Source organism: Trichosurus vulpecula, chromosome 4 (assembly GCF_011100635.1).
Source record: "Trichosurus vulpecula isolate mTriVul1 chromosome 4, mTriVul1.pri, whole genome shotgun sequence".
NCBI classification, from domain to species: Eukaryota; Metazoa; Chordata; class Mammalia; order Diprotodontia; family Phalangeridae; genus Trichosurus; species Trichosurus vulpecula.
Genome location: NC_050576.1, coordinates 213,079,085 through 213,100,947, shown reverse-complemented (window position 1 = coordinate 213,100,947; position 21,863 = coordinate 213,079,085). Strand labels below are relative to the sequence as shown.

The window sequence follows — 21,863 nt, the reverse complement described above, 5'->3', positions numbered from 1 at the left end:
CATTCATCATTTTGTAATATCATGCAATGGTCATTTGGAAAATATTGGTTCACTGGGTTAATGTAGATCTTCCAAATGATGACATATTTCATTATATGACATATTTTAAAAAATCGTATTCCTTAATATCATATACCAATATCATATCATATCATTTTCCTTAATATCATATACCATAATATGATATACCAATCTCATCAGAAAAGTCTTTAAGAACTGGGAAAGCTGTCAAGTGGAAACAAATTTTCAAAAATTCTAATTTTCTCTTGAAAGCTCAAATTTTATCACTAGCAGTAAAAAGATACTATCAGTTGTTTTCCTTAAGGCTGATAGGCCCATTTTGTTTATTTTTTGAGATAACTGTCTTCAAAATTCCTAAGTCTGAATAACCATAGTTCATCAGTCATTCTTTTAGTAAATGGTGTTCCAAGAAAAAAATTGGCTACTTCAGTTCACATATCAAACATCTGTACAAGTGCTCTTTCTTGAGATAACAATCATATTTCGATATGCAGCATAAGTGCTTTACCTATACTCCTCATTTCATTACACAGAATATTAGATGTGAACATTAAGGGCAGAGATTTTTAAAAATTGGTAATTTTTATTGCTTCATCAAGGACATTCTCAAGTAAAGGTAGCTTTTTTTTTTAATTGAGCGTGTTATGGTGGTGACAAATACCAGGACTACAAGTACAGTTTGGCAGCACTACCCTTCATTCCTGCGAAGGCACCAGTTATTTTATTCACCCTGCCTTTGTGCCATCATTGCAAATGTCATCACATTTCCAGGATAAACCTGGAAATTTTAAAAAGTTATCTAATATTTCGAATATTTCAGAACCTATTGTGTTGTTGCTAAGCACTCACATAAAGGATCTTCTCTGATGATTAGCTGGTGCTGATACCAGATGAATACAAGCAAGTAGCTAACAGATCAGCAGATCCAGCGATTCATCTATGTGTAAGACAAAAGTAAAATTTGCAGATGAGTTATTTAACTCAGTCTTTATGTTTGCAGCTAAATCTTTAATTCACAGGTCATGTAGTCTCTGGAAAACTCCACAGTATATTCATGTGGATAGTATTGTTATTTTTTAGAAATCACATGGATAGTATTATTATGAAAATAGCTTTGACTCTGAGGGCTCCCTGAAAGGGTCTTGGAGACCATCATGACTCTGTAACACTACACTTTTAAGAACCACTGGACTACAGGCTGTATCTGAAGCAAGAATCCTCTCTACAGCGCCCCACAAATGGTCATCTAGCCTTAGCTTAAACACTTCTAGTAATGAGGTACTTATTACTTCTTGATTATAGCCTTTTCCACTTTTAGATAGCTCTAATTGTTAGGGAGGTTTTCTTTATTGTGTGCCAGAATCTGCTTCCCTATATGGGATCTTTCTTTGAGATTATTGCCTCTCAGTCTGAGAAAATCCCAGATTAATTTCTCTGGATCCCTGAATAATATCAAGAGTATTTTACAATCTGAAAGCTGTTCTGGCAATCATTAGCCAAGCAGATTATTTTCTTAGCTCATTTTCAAACATTGCTTTTGTATGGACATTTTAATATTTCTAGAGTTGGTAGAAGGCAGTAACCCTAGGGGTCTTGGCCCAAGGAGCTCCCTTAGGAAATCTCCCCCCATTAGGTTACCAGTTCCTAATTCTATGGTCTTCTTCTCAGACTAATTAACTGAATTATTCTTGAGTACTGTTATCTGTTGAGAGAAGACACCCCTTTTTTTTTCCTTTTAATTACAAAATGTCTATCTTCTGCTACCTTTTAGATTGGGATAGGAGAAAATCTTCCTCCAAACAGACTTTCCTATAAAATTAAATATCCTACTTCTGGGCTTTCCTCAAATTGCTTTACATAGTCTATAACATCTATAGCTCCCTTGTTCAACATGATAACATGATTGCTATAAACCACCAGCCATAAGGTTTTGACTTTCTATATCCTGATCCTTCCATGTAAAGGAATTCACAAAGGTTAGGTGAACTCCAGACTTTCTCACAAATCTGAGCACAAAATGCAAGCAGTATTTAATCACTTCTCACCTGGAAAGAAACAGAGGGTAAATATTCCTGCAGACAATAATTAGCAGAGGTTTAAGATTCATTTTGGGTTGAGTCCACTTTGTTTGGCAATGCATTGTTACTGTTTCGAGGTCTGTTATACTAATGTTATTTTTAAATTATTTTTCATTCCCATACATAGCCAACTAAAGAGCTTTTCCATGCACCCATGCCTGTAAAAAAATTATTTTTAAATAAAGTTCCTTTTGTTGTGGCAGAAAAAAAAAACCACTGGACTAGATGTACAAAAGACATACATTTACAGACAGAAGCCAACGTGTGAATGTTTCGCTTGACTAAACTTATTTGAGGGGAGGGGATTTTAGTTGGGGGTGTGTGGAAGAGTCATCAAAGGATAGAAGATAATCACCAAAAAGAATGAAAAGAGCTTCAACGAAACCTTTAAAAATATATACAGAGGAAGGGAGAAAGGGAACAAAGACGACTAATGTTGATACTACTGTGTTAAATTTAATATATTTCTAATAAAGACATGGCCTTTTTCCTTGCCAAGGACAACTCTTTTAGAAATATTCTTGATCACACCTCCTCCAACGCTCTCCAGAACATTGCCCTCACAATCATCCCTCCTTCTTCTCCTCTTCATTCTCTCCATCTACAAGGTCTTTTCCTGTGGTCTGCAAATACACCCAAGTTTCTCCAATACTTTAAAAATAAAATAAAACAAAAACTTTCAGTCGATACTACTATCCCTTAGAATTTTAATCGTTTTTATGTCATGGACCTATCCGGTAATCTGGTGATTGTGAACCCCCTCTCAGCATAATGTTCTTAAATGCATAAAATAAAATACATGATTACAAAGAAAATTAAGATCCCAGGTTAAGAACCCCTGCTCTAAGGCTATGTCTTCTCCTCCCTTTCACAGCCAAACTCCTATATAAAGTCTTCTCTACTTTCTGTCAACTTCCTCACTCTTAAGACCTGTGTAATCTAGTTTCCAACCTTATCACTCAACTGGAATCACCCTCTCCAAAGTTACTAATGATCTCTTAAATATTACATCCAAGGACCTTTTAAAAATCTCTATCCTCTCTGACTTCTCAGCAGCATCTGTTAATCAGACTTTCTTCTTGAAGACTCTCCTCTCCAGGTTTTTGTGGTAACACTCTCTCTTGCTTCCCCTTCCACTCCAGTCATCTCTGTTGGCTCATTATCCATATCATCCTCTCACTCCAGAGGTGCACCAAAGCTCTATCCTGGTCCCTCTTCTCTTTCTTCTCCATACTCTCTTTTAGTGACGTCATCAGCTAACATGAATTTAATGATCATCTCTGTGCAGATGGCTCCTGGATCTACCTATCCAGTGCAAGCTTCAGTCTTCTGACTACCTTCAGGAAATTTCAAACGGGATGACACATAAGCTACCCCTCTTGCAAACTTCTCCATTTTTATGGAATGCAACATCACCTCTTTAACCCAGGTTTGCAACCTCAAAATCATCCTCAACCACCCCACATGTGAAGTCAGGTCACTAAGCATTTATCAAGTGCTTACTACGTACCACAGAGCACTGTGCTAAGTGCTGAGAATACAAATTCATGCAAAAAGAAAGATAGTACCTGCCCTCAGTGAGCTTATATTGGAAAAAACAATACATAAATGGAAGCTGATGGAGAGGGGAAGTACTTTATACCTTCCTTTCTGCATGGTGGAGAAAAAAGTCCAGAAAGTCAGAAGCAAAACCAGAGAGGAATGAAGGAGTGAACATCAAATATCCAATAAGTAGACAAAGTCTTATTGATTCTACTTGATTCCCTGTTCAAGAAACTCCACTGGCAGATCAAATACAAATTCCTTTCTTATCCATTTAAAGCCATTCACAAAAACTAGACCTAGGCTATCTTTAAAGGTTTACATTATTCCCCATTGAGTTTAACCAAAATGGCACATATGCTGTTTCCCTGACAATCCATTGACTTTTTTTTTAATCTTTGCACAAGCCATCCCCCATGACTAGGATGCACTCCTTTCTTCAGCTCCACCTCTGAGAATCCAGTTTCTTTCAAGGATTAGCTCAAATACTACCTTCTACATGAAGCCTTTCCTGATCTTCCAAGCTACTAGTGACTTCTACCCAAAAATGAATTTGCATTTATTTTATATTTGTGTATATTTTGTCTCTTGAGAAAATGTAAACTCCCCGAGGACAGAGATGATTTCATTTTAATATTTATGTCCCAAGCAGCCAGCCCAGTGCTTGGAGTTCAGTAAGCACAATTAATATGTGCTTGTTAAAATGTATTGAAAGGTGCCTAATAAAGGCATTTATATAATACTTTACCTTAAATTTTTTCATATACATTAATTCTTTGATCTTTATCCCTTCACAGGATTGTTGTACGGCAACTTAACAGATGAAAAAAATAAAAGCAAAGAGAGGCCTAAACATTTGACCAATTTATGACAGCTAGAAGTGGAACTCTGACTTTTTGTCTTTACAATCAAGACTATTCACTACAATAATGCTTCGACATTTAAGCAGAATGGCTAACAAAGACCAAAGGCTGATTAATGGGAGTTTTATACTTTCCTGTATCTCCCTCAAGTATAGCTTCTAAATAAAAAACCAAAAAAACAAAAAATAGAAGCCTGTCCAAGTTGACCATTTTAATCTCTTTAAGCCTCTAAGATTCTATGAATAGCTAAAATAAACAAATTAAGAGCCATATTAAGTAAAAGGAGACAACAAAGACTCAGAGAACCCACAAATTACATCAACAAAAACATCAATATAAGCTACTCCATATTTACTTGAGTTACCTATTCATCTCTCACTAAGGATGGCTGATAGGACAGAGTGGCACTATCTTATAACATTAAAGTGATTAATTCATTGTTGATGGGTGGGAGAGATTATATTTAAATACTGAGTTTAAAACTGCCATACACACACACACACGCACGCACGCACATACAACTGCACTTTTATTAAACTTTCAAAGATGACAGAAATCAGTTAAGCCACACAATCACAAAATCATACACTCAATCTTTCTTAGATGTGGAATTTAACTCACAATAACTGCTTCTGAAACTTACTTTAAAACTAAATGCAAGTTAGCTGATAGCCGAGGATCTGTAAACTGTGTTGTTCTGTTGTTATGGTCAACAAAATAAACTCTGCCTGTTGCTGTATTTCTGATTTCCCATCCAGGAGGCAGTGGACCAAGCTCTTCACAATTGATGTTGCTAAGATCTCTGCAAAAACAAATATAAATGAAAAATACTTCAGCATTGTGCCTGCTGAGCCAACCAAGTATAAACAAGACAAAACAATTCCACGAAATCTGAGAGAATATACTGTTTCAGAAATTCCATATATTTAACTGAAATTTTTAACTCTCCAGGGTCAAACAGATAAAACAAGCAATACCCTACAAATGTCTCAAGAAAAGCTCTTCCCACATAATCAGTATTTTTATTAAGTTCATGAGGCGCTAATGTTTTTTAAATGTTTTATTGATGACCTGTCTTTATATCACAGTAATTTCCCAAACCCACTTGTGAATTTAAACTCCCTTATAACAAAGAAAACAAGTATACAACATCCAACACAAAGACTCTATCAAAGTATACAATATTCTGTCTTAGATCTCCAACTCCACAAGATTAACATAATATTGATTTAAAATTAACATAAGGCTACTGTAACATGAGCCAACATAAATTGCAATTCTACACTACTTTGAATAGAGAAATACTATTTTATAAATATTAATAATAAAGAATTATAAAATATTTTCAATTGTTTATATTTTTACTACCCTGTAAAGTGTATAGAAGTAATTACACCTGTTTCAGTTAATTTTTAAAAAAATTTTAAAAATTGATTAGAAAACACAAACTCTCCAAAAGGCCTTTACCCCCAAATAAGAGATGAATAAAAATGCAAATATACTTAGAAAAGTTAACATTAACAAAAATTCATAAGGCATATGATAAGGCCTTTTATTAGGGTATGTTTTGATAGAAGACAAGTGTCAGTTGAATGTTAATACAAATGCAACAGGACAATTTATTGTAGGAGCAACATTAAAATTAGAACACATAAGGACTTCTACTTCAATGTTTGTCATCCATTTTACAATTAACAAAAGATGTAGCCTTTTTAAAAAGAAAGCCCAATCAAGCTAGTTTTAAAATTTTGCTAAGACTATCCTGTAAATGTTTGTAGGTGCTGTGCAGATCAAACCAGATGATATATGTAAAGAATTTTACAAACATTCAAGTCTTACATAAATATTAATTTATTTTTAAAGTTAAAAAAAGATTTAGTGGCATCAAAGATTTGAAAATTATGGGGATGCCATACTCTACCAAGAGTTGGAGGTGTTGTAATCTAAATATCATCTGATTTTAAAGTTACTTTTTCCCAGATTTAGCAGCACTTTGCCCATTCATTCATATCATTAAATGAATCTGTGATTACATCCATGTGAACAGTATTCTAAGTCCAATGGTAAAAACTACAACCTATCTATGCCTTTCCATCTTGGGCACTAGACTTGTCCTTTCATAAATCTTCTATGTGTCCCAACAATGAGTGGGTATCACTGTTGCACCCAGCCTGTTTATCACTGGACAATAATAAACCACCTGGACAAAAAAGCAAACAGATGAATTCAGGAAACACATCACAAACTTGGCAAAGAAGAACAATATAATAATGATAGGAGACATTTACTAGAGCACTCACTTTCCTCCCTTCTCCCCTCCCCCCCAAAAAGCAGACCAACTGATAATTTCTCAACTTGCCTTTAATGTCATGCTTCAAAAGGAGGAAGAAACATTAAGGGGAATTTCTCTTTGGGATCTCATTCTTGCCAAGGAGCACATGGATGCTGGAGGTGGAAGTAAGGGAACTCCAAAGAAAACTGAGTACTTTTTCATAAAGTTTGTGATAGAGAAGGAGACAAAAGCTGGGTATATAGTCTTATGTGCACCCAAGATTTTCTGAAAGCATAGTTCAAAAAGTTCAGAGAAAGATAGGTAACATTACATGGACTAAAATTCTACATCCCAGAAGAGATAAAAAGCTCAGGAACAAAGTCTGGAATACACAAAGGGAAACAATTTTGAGAAGGAAAAAAAATTGGGAGTTTTATGAAAAGAGACCAGGATAGTGCTTCAGTTTTGTTTTTTTTTTTTGAAGACACGTACAAAAGCTAGAAGCACAGGGTGGTGACAGCGGATGAATGCAAGAACACATCTTATAAAATGCTGTGAGGAGTACAAAACCTCAAAATGAGATGTGGCTGGTAATGGAAGCCTCAAAGAAAAATGTGAATCAGTCTTAGGCCCAAAAAGAATTCCTGGAAGAGCTCAAAAAAATAAATCAAATAAGAAAGGTCAGGGGGAAATTGGGAAAAGAAATTATGGTGATCCAAGAAAATCATGAACAAAAAGGCAAAAGTTTGGTAAAGGAGATACAAAAATATTGAAGAAAATAAGACCTTAAAAAAAAAAAAACAGAATAGGCCAATTGGTAAAAGAGACACAAAAATCCAATGAAGAGAAGAATGCCTTAAAAAGCAGAATTGGCCAAATGGAAAACTCAAGGAAGAAAAGAAATACTTAAAAAGTAGAATTGGCCAAATGGAAAAGGAGGCACAAAAGCTTATTGAAGAAAATAATTCCTTAGAAACTAGAAGTGGGCAAGTGGAAGCTAATGATTCCATGACATATCAAGAAGGAAAAAAAAAATCCAAAAATGGAAAAAATAGAAGAAAATGTGAACTGTCTCTTTGGAAAAACAACTGACCTGAAAAATATATCAAGGAGAAACAATTTAAGAATTTTTGGACAACCTGAAAGCTATGACCAAAAAAGGAGCCTAGACATAATATTTCAAGAAATTATCAAGGAAAACTGCCTAGATATTCTAGATTCAGGGGGTAAAATAGACATTGAAAGAATCCACTGATCACTTCCTGAAAGAGATCCCAAAATGAAAACTCCCAGAAATATTAGAGCTAAATTCTAGAGCTCCCAGGCCAAAGAGAATACATTACAAGTAGCCACAAAGAAACAATTCAAATATTGTGGAGCCACAGTCAGGATAACACAAGATTTAGCAGCTTCTACATTAAAGGATCAAAGGGACTGGAACATGATATCCCAGAGGTTAAAGAAGCTAGGATTAAAACCAAGAATCACCTACCCAGAAAAACTCAGTATAATCCTTCAGGGGGAAAAAAATGGCCATTCAGTGAAATGGAGGACTTTGAAGCATTCCTGATGAAAAGACCAGAGCTAAATACAAAATCTGACTTTCAAATATAAGACTCAAGAGAAGCATAAAAAGGTAAATAGGAAAGAGAAACATAAGGGATTTAGTAAGGTTACACTGTTTACATTCCTGCATGGGAAAATGATACTTATAACTCCTAAAAACTTTCTCCTTATTAGGGCAGTTAGGAGCATACATAGACAAAGGGCACAATTGTGAGTTGAATATGATGGGCTAGTTATCTAAAAAATAAAATTAAGGGGTAAGAAAGAGGAATGTGCTGGGAGAAGAGGAAAGGGAGAGGTAGAATGGGATAAATTATCTCACATAAAAGAAGCACAAAGAGATTTTACAGTGGAGGGAAAGATGGGGAGAGTGAACCTTACTCTCATCAGAACTGGCTCAGAGTAAGTTACATACATACTCAGTTGGGTATAGAAATCTATCTTACTCTACAGCAAAGGAGGAGGGGAAAGGGATAAGAGAAGGGGGAGAGAAAAGAGAGAGAAAGTTAAGGCTGATATAAGGGAAAAGCAGTAGTCAGAGCAAAACACTTGGGGACAGATAGAGTAAAAGGAAAGAAAGAGTAGGAAAAAGAGGGGGAAAATATGATGGAGGAAAACAGTAATCATAACTGTGAAAATTTTTATAGCAAGTTTCTCTGATAAAGGCCTCAATTTTCAAATATATAGAGAACTGAGTCAAATTTCCCAACTGACAAATGTGTCAAAGGATATGAACAGGCAGTTTTCAGACAAAATAATCAAAGCTTTCTATAGCCATAGGAAAAAAATGCTCTAAATCACTACTGATTAGAGAAACGCAAATTAAAACAACTCTGAGGCACCACTCCACACCTAGCAAATTGGACAATATGACACAAAAGGAAAATAACAAATGTTGGAGGGGATGTGGGAAAATACATACTAACAACTCAGTCATTCTGGAGAGCAATTTGGAATGATGACCAAAGAACTATAAAACCTTGTATACCCTTTGACCCAGCAATACCACGCCTAGGTCTATATCCCAAAGAGATAAAAAAAACAAAAAGGAAAAGAACTTGTATGTACAAAAAAATTTATAGCCATTCTTTTAGTGGCATCAAAGATTTGAAAATTATGGGGATGCCCATCAATTGGGGAATGGCTAAACAAGTTGTGATACATGACTGTGATGAAATACTATTGTACTATAAGAAATGACAAGCCAGACGCTCTCAGAAAAAAACCAGAAAGATTTACATGAACTGATGCAAAGTGAAAAGAGCAGAACCACAAAGAATACTTTATATGGTAAGAGCAATATTATATATGATGATCAACTATGAATGACTTAGCTATTCTCAACAACACAAAGATCTAAGACAATTCCAAAAGACTCATGATGGAAAATACATGTCCAGAGAAAGAACTGAGGGAGTCTGAATGCAGATCAAAGCATATTTTTTTATTCTTTATTTTCCTTGTTTTTTTTTGGGGGGGGGGAGTGGATCTGTGTTTTCTTTTGCAACATGACTAATATGGAAATAGGTTTTGTATGACTGCACATTTATAACCTAATGTCAAACTGCTTGCTTTCATAATGGGGAGGGAGGTAGGGAGAAAGAGTATTTGGAACTCAAACTTTAAAAAAACAAACATTAAAAACTGTTTTACATGTAATCAGGGAAAAATAAAATATTAAATAAGTAAAAATTTTTAAAAAGACTAGGTCACGTCAAAATAATTTTTATAAGATTATTACACTTGTAGATCAGGATAATGCTGCAAATATAATTTAACTAGATTTTTACGAAAGCATCTGATAAAGTATGACACACTGTTCTTGTGGAAATGTGGGGATTATAACTGCCCAATCTGCAAGAAAAACCACTGAGGCAGAGCTCTGAGACAATGACACTTTATTAAAGGGTCCAGGTCCCTTCCAATGAAGGGGACCTCATATCTTTCTCATGATCTGAGATGCCCCTGGTCCCCAGGACTTTGTTTTTATAGGGTGTGATAGTCAAACATGCAAAAGAGGCATGGTAAAATACAGAATCTCTTTGGTTGATGAATCTTGCCCCTTGAGGGTGTAAAGCCAATCAGTAAGTGAAAGATCTTTCCTGATCATTGAATAGGCTTCAGGTGGGGCCAACAAAGAGAGGCCTGATTAGAGACAGGCCCACAACCTTTCACTAACGAGATGTGAGGCCCCAAGCTAGTTAGCAAACTAGTTTGCATGAGCAGTGGAGCAGAGAGTGCAGAACAAGAGAGAGTTGCCAAGATCAAGGAACGTGGAGTCAGCAGAGCTGCAGGAGAGAGTGCTAATGGGAGAGTTTGGATTCATGAGTGATCTTTTTACAGGAAGGCCCTAGCAAGCAGGAAGCGGGGGAGGAGGACCTTACAGTATGGCTTGGTTCCTTGCTAAAATATTTTGTTATAATTTCCTTGTTACTACAGTGAGGTGGGCTTACTGGTTTTGGAATATTACTGCTACTATATCAAATTGGGGGCACTGGTCCTTGGATCTGATCCTCCGGAGTCTAAATAAATGTTATACTTCCTCTGCCTTCTACCTAGAGAATTCCTTATACTTCACAATTCCGAAACACTCAGGCATGTTGATGGCCCTCTCCGATGTCATGAATTTTGCCTTACTACTATAGAGGGCCAAAAATGATTTATCGGCACTGGGGTCACAGGTTGGGTAAAGCATGGGAAATCTCCACTGACTAAGTGGTTACAAAATGGTCACCTGTTCATGCTGGACAAGAGAGAATGGTCCAGAGGTACAAAAATAAATTGGGGGACTTTCTAAAGCATCAAGGCATCCCACCCATGCTGGGTTTGGACATGGAATTTGAGTAAAACAGGACAGAGATATCCTTTTCAGTATTTTTGTGGTTGTGCAAGTGAGCTTCACAACTGGTAAACAAGTAGTGAACATTACATTAAATTTTGACACCCATTATAAAGTCCTACTATAAGAAACTACATTATCTAATTATCTTTATATGATTTATGTAAAATATCAAACTAATTAACACTGATTGAAATAGAGGAGGGGTCCAAAGACAGAGATATGTAACTACTTAAAAATAAAATTAGATGGATCTGCAACTGGTTGAATGCCACACTCAAACAGCAGTCAATAACGTTACAACATCAACTTGGAAGGAGGTCTCCAGTGGAAGATCCAAAGAATCTGCTGCTGCCCTGCACCATATAACATTTATGTTATCAGTAACTTAGATGAAGGCATAGGAAGCATGCTCATCAAATCTGCACAAAGTATAAAAGTAGAAGAATGAATGATAGAGTCAGGATACAGAAAAATCCTGACAGGTTAAATAAAGCACTAGGCTGAATTTATTAAGATAAAATTCAATAAGGATAAATGTAAAATCATATATACTGAGTATAAAGTGTGTGTGTGTGCTTGTGTACACACACACACACACACACACACACACACACAAAAGTATACTTGAGTATGAAACTTAAGAAATATAGGATGGGGCATAATTACATGATATCAGATACAGAGCATGATTACAAATTAGATTTTAAAAAAATCTAGGAGTTTAAGCAAGTCCAATAAATCAGCAGCAATGTGGTAGTCAAAAAAGGTAATGAGGCATTAGACTATTCTAAGAGAGCAATACAGCTTTCAGAGAAAAGCAAAAAGAGAGGTGATAGTCCTTCTGTAAGCTACCTTGGTCAGATCACAGCCAGGAAGGCAAGCAGGATGGTGAACAGCCTTGAGATGTATGTCCTAAGAGAACTGGCTGACGAAACTAGGGATGTTTAGCATGGAAAAGAGAGGACTAAAGGGTGGAAAGGGGAAGACAGGAAAGACAGTTATACTGAAATATTCAAGGGGCACCCACTGGAAGCAATATTGGACTTGTCCTCTTGATCCCCAAAGGACAAAACAAGGTTCAAAGGGCAGAAGTTGCTAAAATTCAAATTTAACCTGATTATTTTACAAGAGGAAAAGTTCTAAAAATTAGAGCTGAGCTCTAAAATAGAATGAGCTGCCCTGGGACATGGTGGTGTCCCTGTCCTTGGAGGTCTTCAAACAGAGGCTGCATGGCTACTTTGGGGGTGCTGGAGTAGATGGCTACTAAAGTCCTTTTCAACTCTAAATTCTATTTCTGTGATCTGTCATCTTTCATTCTTGCTATTTCATTTACCTAAATCCTTATACAGTCATACATCATAACATATTTTATACATCAAGCGCACAGTTTGTTATATGCTACTGCATATAGCCAACAGGCATATCTTCACTATCCTTTGAGTAATACACAATTTTTATTCTTTGACAAATAACAAAAAGCTCTTCTTGAAGTCTTATTTCCCAGGACACAGATTTAGTGGCCTTGGGATAGTCAATATGTTCCCCAATTGTATCCAAAACACTTCAGTATAAAATTTTCACCTATCTGAGTAACCTATCTGAGAAATAATGGCGAATGACAGTCAACCCAAATCACAAGTCACAGATGTTCTTAAAGAAAAATACAGGCTGTTTCACTATTAGATCCCCAATTATGTGTCAGAAACCAACTCATATTTATATAACCCTTTAAGGTTTACAAAGTATCTTCCTCACAACTATGGCTGTACCTCAAGGCTCTGTCCTAAACTTTCTTTTCTCTACATTCTTTCCCAGTGACTTCAATAGCTGATATGGATTTAACTTGTCATGTCTATTTCGATGACTCCCACAATGACTATCCAGTATGAAGCTCTTTTCTGAGCTCCAGCTGTGAATCCAACTATTGGACATATCAAACTGGAAATCTCAAACTCAACATGTCCTAAAGAGAATTTATTTGCATTCCCTCCAAACCCACCTTTCTTCCAAACTTCTCTATTTCTGTTAAAGGCATGACCATCCTTCCAGTCAACCAAGTTCTCAACCTCAGAGTCATTCTTAGCTCCTCACTACATAACCTGTCTGTTGTAAAGTCTTGTCCATTCTACCTCCACGATATTTCTAATGTGTCCTCTTCTCTCCATTCACTACACTAGTTCAAGCCCTCATGATTTCTTGCCTTAGCTATTACCATATCTCCCTAATTGGTCTCTCTGCCTCAAATCTCTTCACTCTCCAATCCATTCTTCATAAAAATCATGTGACAAGTTAGTGTTCCTAAAGCACAGCCCTGAAAATGCCTTGATCAATAATTATCTCCAATGTCTGCCTATTACCTCTAGGATCAAGTTGAAACTCCTCTCATATGTAAAGCCCTTCAAAACATGGCTACGGCTGAGGTAGCTGATACCAGACTTCATTTTCTGACTACTATGTCAGTCTCCAAGTAATCCTATAAGGATTCTGACTTTTTCTTGTATGATCTCCAATTGGGAGCTGCTTCCATTCCCTACTGTGACCATGAAAGTCCACCAAGGGATGTTGATGTTGGAGATCATACTGGTCTCAGGCCTCCTGCTTTGGCACATAAGTAAAGGGTGGACTCTGTCTCTGGTTGTCTCCCACGGCCCTGAGAAGTACAAGGCTAGCCCTTGCCCCCTGCACAGTGACATTTGGAAGGCTCTGGCTTTGTGATTACAGTACAAGGACAGAGTCTGGCCCTGAATGTCCACGCTAGTTTACAACTCCCCCCCTTTACGCTCTTGATTTTCCTGGTGGAATTACCTCTATCAGCTTCTATATTTACTTGAGCATTGGCAGAACCCTTTTACCAGCTTCTGGCAGACCTTTTGCAGTTCTGAACTGAACAGAGAAGATTATATCTGCTGTTGGTAGTTTTTTTCTCTTTATCCCTGGTCTTTTAGGCTCCCTTTTCTCATATTTTCTAGAGTCTATCTGGAAGAGATGGCTTCTCTATCACCATCTTAACCAGAAGTATATAATTTAAATTTTAAAGTTATTTTTCATAATAGTATTAACTCAGAAATTCCAGATAGCTTTTTGTAAAAGCCAAAATTAGCAAAATTTTAAAAAATAAGACATGATTAGAAAATATATTGAGTTTCTATCCCATACTTTTTAAAGATATCTTCTATTTTTTTCCTTCTATTTTTCTCTACCAGGTCACTTCTCAAATTCAGGTTTTAAAGCAGAAACCACTAAGAAAAAAAATGCTTGCAGAAACATGTATATTTTAAAGGGCTTTGATTAATGCTCTTCTGCTGCAACTAACACTGTTGGTCACCCTTTCCCTCTTAGATACTAGTTTTATCTCTGGACTTTCCTGACACTGCTTTCTCCTCATTCTAACTGATTCTCCTGTTATCAAACTGTTGTTTCTCAATGTCTGTTGCTGGTTTTGTCATCCAGATGATACTCTGTGGGCTTCCTCCAAAGCTCTATCCTAGGTCCTCCACTGTTCTCTCAATATACTTTTCTTCTTGGTGACCTCATCAACTCCCATTTGTTTATCATCTCTAGGAAGATGACTCATCACACAGCTCACCTTACCAATTGCCTATTAGACATTTCAAACTGGATGTCCTGGCGATATCTCAAAATTAACACATTATTGAACTTTCTGGGCCCTTTTCTTCCTGATTCACTATCTTATTCCACACAGAAACTTCTCCAAGACTTCTCTCCTCAGATCTACCGCACCTACTCCTACTTCGCCGCTCTCAGCTGAGGACACTGCCTCTTATTTTACTGAGAAAACTGAGGTTATTCAACAAGAGGTCCCTCTTCTCTCCTTTTCTTCATTTTAAAACTCTTTACAGGCCAGGTCCCTCCAAAAAACTATAAAAAAAATGGCTCTGAAAAAATTCTAGAACTGCAGAACCCACAAAATAGCAGAGGGAAACAGGGATCTAGCCCAGGACAGCCTGGATGGTCGCTGGATAAGGTCTATCGTGCACGGAGCAGAGGGGAGTGGAGCTCAGCATGGGCAGCAACAGGACCAACCAGACCAGAAGCAGGCTGGAACAGGCCCTAGCACCCTGAATCAGTGGGCTGTGGCAGTTACCAGACTTCTTAACCCACAAACACCAAAGACAACAGAGAAGATTAGTGGGAAAAGCTACGGGGGACAGAGTTCGTGGTTCGGCCACTGCCCCAGGGGCAGCGGGGCAGGTGCAGCTACAGAACTACAGCGGCAGTTACTTCCGGCCCCAGGCCCACGTGGTGGGAGGAATTAAGTGGTGGACCAGAGCAGGAGTGCAGAGCCTGCTTAAGATCTGCGTCAGGTCCGGGTTGGTGGTTCTTGAGGAAGGAGGAGTGCTGGTGTGGCAGAGCTGGCTGTATAGAAATAGCTCTGAAATCAACAGCGCATCCCCTCAAGCTTGGAACAAAGTACTCTATGCTCTACAAGCAGTCATACCCCGCTGAAAAACTCAAGGGTCGAGTGAGTTGGCTGGGAATATGGCCAGGCAGCAAAAATGCACTCAGATTCAGTCTCAGACTTTGGAGTCTTTCTTTGGTGACAAAGAAGACCAAAACATACAGCCTAAAGAAGTCAACAAAGTCAAAGAGCCTACAACAAAAGCCTCCAAGAAAAACATGAACTGGTCTCAGGCCATGCAAGAGCTCAAAAAGGATTTGGAAAAGCAAGTTAGAGAAGTAGAGGAAAAATTGGGAAGACAAATGAGAATGACATGAGAAAGCCATGAAAAACAAGTCAATGACTTGCTAAAGGAGACCCAGAAGAATACTGAAAAAAATATTGAAGAAAACAACACTTTAAAAAACAGACTAACTCAAATGGCAAAAGAGCTCCAAAAAGCCAGTGAGGAGAAGAATGCCTTGAAAGGCAGAATTAGCCAAATGGAAAAGGAGGTCCAAAAGACCACTGAAGAAAATACTACCTTAAAAATGAGATTGGAGCAAGTGGAAGCTAGTGACTTGATGAGAAATCAAGATATTATAAAACAGAACCAAAGGAATGAAAAAGTGGAAGACAATGTGAAATATCTCATTGGAAAAACCACTGCCCTGGAAAATAGATCCAGGAGAGATAATTTAAAAATTATTGGACTACCTGAAAGTCATGATCAAAAAAGGAGCCTAGATATCATCTTTCAAGAAATTATCAAGGAGAACTGTCCTGATATTCTAGAGCCAGAGGGTAAAACAGAAGTTGAAAGAATCCACCAGTCGCCTCCTCAAATAGATCCCAAAAAGAAAACTCCTAGGAACATTGTCGCCAAATTCCAGAGTTCCCAGGTCAAGGAGAAAATACTGCAAGCAGCCAGAAAGAAACAATTTGAGTATTGTGGAAAAACAATCAGGATAACACAGGATCTGGCAGCTTCCACATTAAGGGACCAAAGGGCTTGGAATACAATATTCCAGAGGTCAATGGAGCTAGGATTAAAACCAATTATCACCTACCCAGCAAAACTGAGTATCATGCTCAAGGCAAAATATGGATATTCAATTAAATAGAGGACTTTCAAGCTTTCTCAGTGAAAAGACCAGAGCTGAATAGAAAATCTGACTTTCAAACACAAGAATCAAGAGAAGCTTGAAAAGGTAAACAAGAAAGAGAAATCATAAGGGACTTACTAAAGTTGAACTATTTTGTTTACATTCCTACATGGAAAGATGATCTGTATGATTCACGAGACCTCAATATCATAGTAGCTGAAAGGAATATGCATATATATATATACATAAATATATATATACATATATACATATGTGTGTGTCTATGTATGTATATATGTAGGTGTGTATACACACACACACACACACACACACACAGAGAGGGCACAGGGTGAGTTGAATATGAAGGGATGACATCTAAAAAATAAAATCAAATTAAGGGATAAAAGAGGACTATATTGAGACAGGGAGAAAGGAAGAGATAGAATGGGGTAAATCATCTCACATAAAAGTGGCAAGAAAAAGCGGTTCTCTAGGAAGGGAAAAGGGGGCAGGTGAGGAGGAATGAGTAAATCTTGCTCTCATTGGATTTGACCTGAGGAGGTAATACCATACACACTCAATTGGGTATCTTACCCCACAGGAAAGGAGGAGGAAGAAGATAACAAAGGAGGGACGATAGAAGGGAGGGCAGATGGGGGGAGGAGGTAATCAAAAACAAACACTTTTGAAAAGGGACAGGGTCAAGGGAGAAAATTCAATAAAGGGGGATAGGTTAGGAAGGAGCAAAACATAGTTAATCTTTCCCAACATGAGTATAGTGGAAGGGTTTTACATAACGATACGCATGTGGCCTATGTTGAATTGCTTGCCTTCTTAGGGAGGGTGGGCGGGGAGGGAAGAGGGGAGAGAATTTGGAACTCAAAGTTTTAAAAACAGACATTCAAAAACAACAACAAAGAAAAAAGTTTTTGCATGCAACTAGGAAATAAGATACACAGGAGATGGGGCATAGAAATTTATCTTGCCCTACAAGAGAAGAAGGGAAAGGGGATGAGAGGGAGTAGGGTGACAGATGGGAGGGCTGACTGGGGAATGACGCAACCAGAATATATGCCATCTTGGAGTGGACGGGAGGGTAGAAATGGGGAGAAAATTTGTAATTCAAACTCTTGTGAAACTCAATGCTGAAAACTAAATATATTAAATAAATTAAATTAAACAGAGAAAAAAAAATACATCATCTTCCACTTTCTTTTCCTCTCTGACAGTCTCTGACAATGAGGTGGCCTTTCCTGCCCACTCTAACCTGTCAACATGTGCCTTTAATCTCATCTTTTCCTATCTTCTCCAGAAGAAAGCAACCTCAATTATTTCTTCTTCCTCTCTAATCTACCTCTTCTCTTTACTACCTTCAAAACTACCCAAGTCTTCCCAATACCCTACAATTACCTCAGGCTATCTAATCAAGCTACCTTACATCTCTCCTCCTTTTTATCAACCAAAAACCTATGTACCCTAGGTGGCTTCCATTTTCTCTCCTTCTACTGACTACTCAATATTTTATATTTGGCTTATTTAATCTGGCTTACTTTTCTGTCTCCTCCATTAGAGTGTAAGCTCTTTGTTCATAGGTCTGAATTTCTTTTCAGTCTCTTTGGTATTTTCCCTATCTTTGGCCACCTTATATGTCAATCTCTTAACATTCTCATAATTGGGATGCTTCTACCATGAATCTCATCTCAGTAGTTGGTCCAATTCACCTGCTTTTTCCTCCCATCTTTGTTCTTTTTCATATACTTTCTACCTCCCCTATAAACACATGGGAGACTGTGATACTCCAAGTCTAAATGAGATAGCATAACTGCTCTTGACAGTGAAAAGCTTATAATAATTTTAATAATCTTTGTATAGCTTTTCCACTTTTCTTCTGTTTGTTGTTCAATTTCCATTTTCATACTTAGAGACAATGGGGATGAATTTATCTAGCTTTTTTTTGGTCCTCTAATTTTATGCAACTAATTTACATTAGTTAAACCTCTGTATAAAAATATTAAAATGAGAGTCAATGTCATTTTTGTTGCTCATTTTACATGTTTCATCATCAAATACTAGTTTAAATAGTTATGGATTAAATTATTTGTTCCAAGCACTGGCCCTGGAGTCAGGAGGACCTGGGTTCAAATCTGGTCTCAAACACTTGACACAATTACTAGCTGTGTGACCTTGGGCAAGTCACTTAACCCCAATTGCCCCGCCTTCCCCCCTCCAAAAAAAAAAAAAAGAAAAGAAGAGAAAAAAAATTATTTGTTCCAATTTTATGCCATTTTTTCTCATCATTCTGTTTTGTTTTTTTACTTATTCTGAACTTTCAGGAAGGAGAAACAGAACTCTTTCTTGTCTTTCAACAATTAAAGCATTGACAAATCGTCTCTAAATATCTCTTCAACTGACTCCAATATTACAAATTGGTGTGGGGAGGCTGAATATAATAAACAAGACAGCTGAATCAGACAAAGCTCCCACCTTAATAAGAAGGCTTTTTCTTTCTCTAAAAATATAAACTATTTCATTTTGGGTACTTAACACAAATATGTAAGACCAAGAGTCATTCCAATGTCTAAGTGGTCAAATGATATGAACAATTCTCAAAAGAAGAATTGCAACCTATTAACAAATATTTTCCCAAATCCCAAGTAATAATATAAATGCAAATCAAAACAATTTCAAAGACTCATCTTCCATCCAGAAAATTCAAAAATGAAAAAAAAAGTTTCATATGTAAAAAAATATTCAAAAGAGCAATTTCTCTAGTGACCAAGAACCAAACAAGGTAAATGCCCCTGAACTGGGGAATGGTTAAACAAATTGTCTTTCACAAATTTAACAAAATGTTACTATACAATAAAAAAAAAGAGTAACATAGAGCATTCTGAGACGAATAGGAACTTATGAGAACTGATGTTGAAGGAAATATTCAAGACCAAAAAAACAGTGACTACAACAACAGAGTAGGAGAAAAAAAACAAAGACAAAATGGAAAGACGTGACTGACAGTTAGTTTTGCTGACCTGCTGTTTTTCTCTCTAATTCTTTGCTATAAGGGATGCTTTGATAGGCAGGGGAGGGTGGAGTGATAAATTCAGAAATGAAGATAACATAATTTGGACATAATAGTGATGAAAATAAAAAAGTACCACTAAAACATTTTTTTAACAAGTAAAAGGCTACATATTAAACATCAACTCAATCTCAAGACATTCCTAAGTAAGAGTAACAAATATTTCAATTATGTTCTTACCTGGGTACTCTCGGATCATGCCATGTGCTCACACCAGTCTGAGTATGTAGAAAATAGACTTGACCTTGCTGTGTTGTTCTCTGCTCTATAAATCAAGAAATATCAATAATAAAACACAAAACATTGAAAAGATATCTTTATGCACTAGCAGGCTATTAAATAAATACAAGAAGTCTCCAAATAACAAATGGCTTATGCTACAAAAACTGATTTGGAAGTCTAATGTTTAGAATTCACAACACATTCTTCTACATAAAAACAGTTATAAATCTGCTTAAATTTCCAAACTAACCCTCAAAAAGCCTACAAAAAACATAAATATAGCACTTTTGCAATGAATATTTGTAAAATACTATTAATCAAATACTATTAATTTTGAAATGCATATTTACAAAATACTATTAATTAAATGATGATATTAATTAAAGAAAACCCAAAAAAATCCCTGAAATTTATTAAGAAAGTACATTTGTTTGTTTACTAGTGCTTTAAGATAAGAGACAGATAAGGAAAGTATTGGGGCACTTTAAAAGTTTTTAGAGGCTCATAAGTACTGATGTTTTAAGTTTATATTTTACTAAGCAACTCGTGTCTTCCCTTTTACTTAACAGAGAGGTATTACTATCAGTACTTGAGAATGATTAGGCTTGGTTTTGGCTCATAGAATGCAGGAAGAACAGAATGAGATGAAGATTTTACTGAGGTAACTGGACAAGAATTAGAAGAGAAAGGAGAACCAAAAAGAATGCTTGCATATATGTGGAAAAGCCCCTTAAGAACTTTTGAAAGCTAAAAGAAAAGAAGGCAAAATAAGGCAACATGGTCTGAGTACAATCCTTAGGGGAAAGTAGGGAAGCAAGACAGTAGGTAGGATAGTTTCTTTTATTAACCACCAGATGGCACCCCGGACCTTGCCTGAAGTCTACAGAAGAGTATGAAATGTGTACCCTTTCAAGTGGGTGAGAATGAAGAAGGCCAGTTTATGCTAAAAGATATATAGACTAAGTGTTCATAGGCTGGATCTTTATCACCTGAAGGGTAACTTTACTTAATGACTAGAAAACAAATTACACTTCTGAAGGAATTGTGTTTGATTAACAGACATGATTTGAAATTATCCTTAGAGAAAAAAATAATAGCACGAGTAATCCAAAATTACAGATAAATAACCCATATTTGTCTTTTGGGAGGGAAAGTGTTTTTATAATTCTAAATATGCTTGTCTATGATGTTCTAGAGCACTGGACTTAAGAGTCAGGAAGATCAGGAAAATGGGGGTTCAAATACAGATTCAGATACACACTAGCTGTGTTATCCTAGGTAAGTCACTTAAATGCTCATCTGTAAAATCAATGCTGTACTTTAAGGATACCAAGATCCTTTACAGCTCTAAATCTATGGGGTTTTTTGGTTTGTTTTCCTTTTTTTAAATTAAATTAAGATTTTTTATTTTTAATTTACAACACTCACTTCTGCATGATTTTGATTTCCAGATTTTCTTCCCCCCCACCCCCACCCCCAAGATGGCATGGACTCTGATATATCTTCTACATATAATTTTGCATTGAACTTATTTACACAATAGTCAAGTTATAAAGAAGAATTATTACCAATGGAATGAATCATGAGAAAGAAGAAACAAAACCAAAAATAAACAAAAACAAAAGAAAAAAAGGAGAGCAAACAGTTTGCCTCAATCTGCATTCAGACTCCATAGTTCTTTCTCTGGATGTAGATAGCTCTCTCCATCACGAGTCCTTTGGAGTTGTCTTTAAACTTTGTATTGCTGAGAAGAGCTAAGTCTATCAAGGTTAGTCATCACAAAATCAATATATCTGTGGTTGTGTATAATGTTCTCCTAGTTCTGCTCCGCTCACCGAGCATTATATCATGTAGGTTTTTCCAGGTTATTATG

At 36.6% G+C, this 21,863-nt stretch overlaps 1 protein-coding gene across 1 annotated transcript in view; it reads right to left on the bottom strand.

Annotated features, from left to right (window-relative positions):
- SMURF2 (SMAD specific E3 ubiquitin protein ligase 2) overlaps positions 1-21,863 on the bottom strand; it is a 145,060-nt gene that overhangs the window by 30,922 nt on the left and 92,275 nt on the right. Inside the window, exons 9-10 of the mRNA XM_036755337.1 lie at positions 19,949-20,033; positions 5,148-5,306 (exon numbers count right to left, since the gene is read on the bottom strand). Of these exons, the coding sequence (XP_036611232.1) occupies positions 5,148-5,306; positions 19,949-20,033 (244 nt within the window). The remainder of the gene's footprint in view (positions 1-5,147; positions 5,307-19,948; positions 20,034-21,863) is intronic.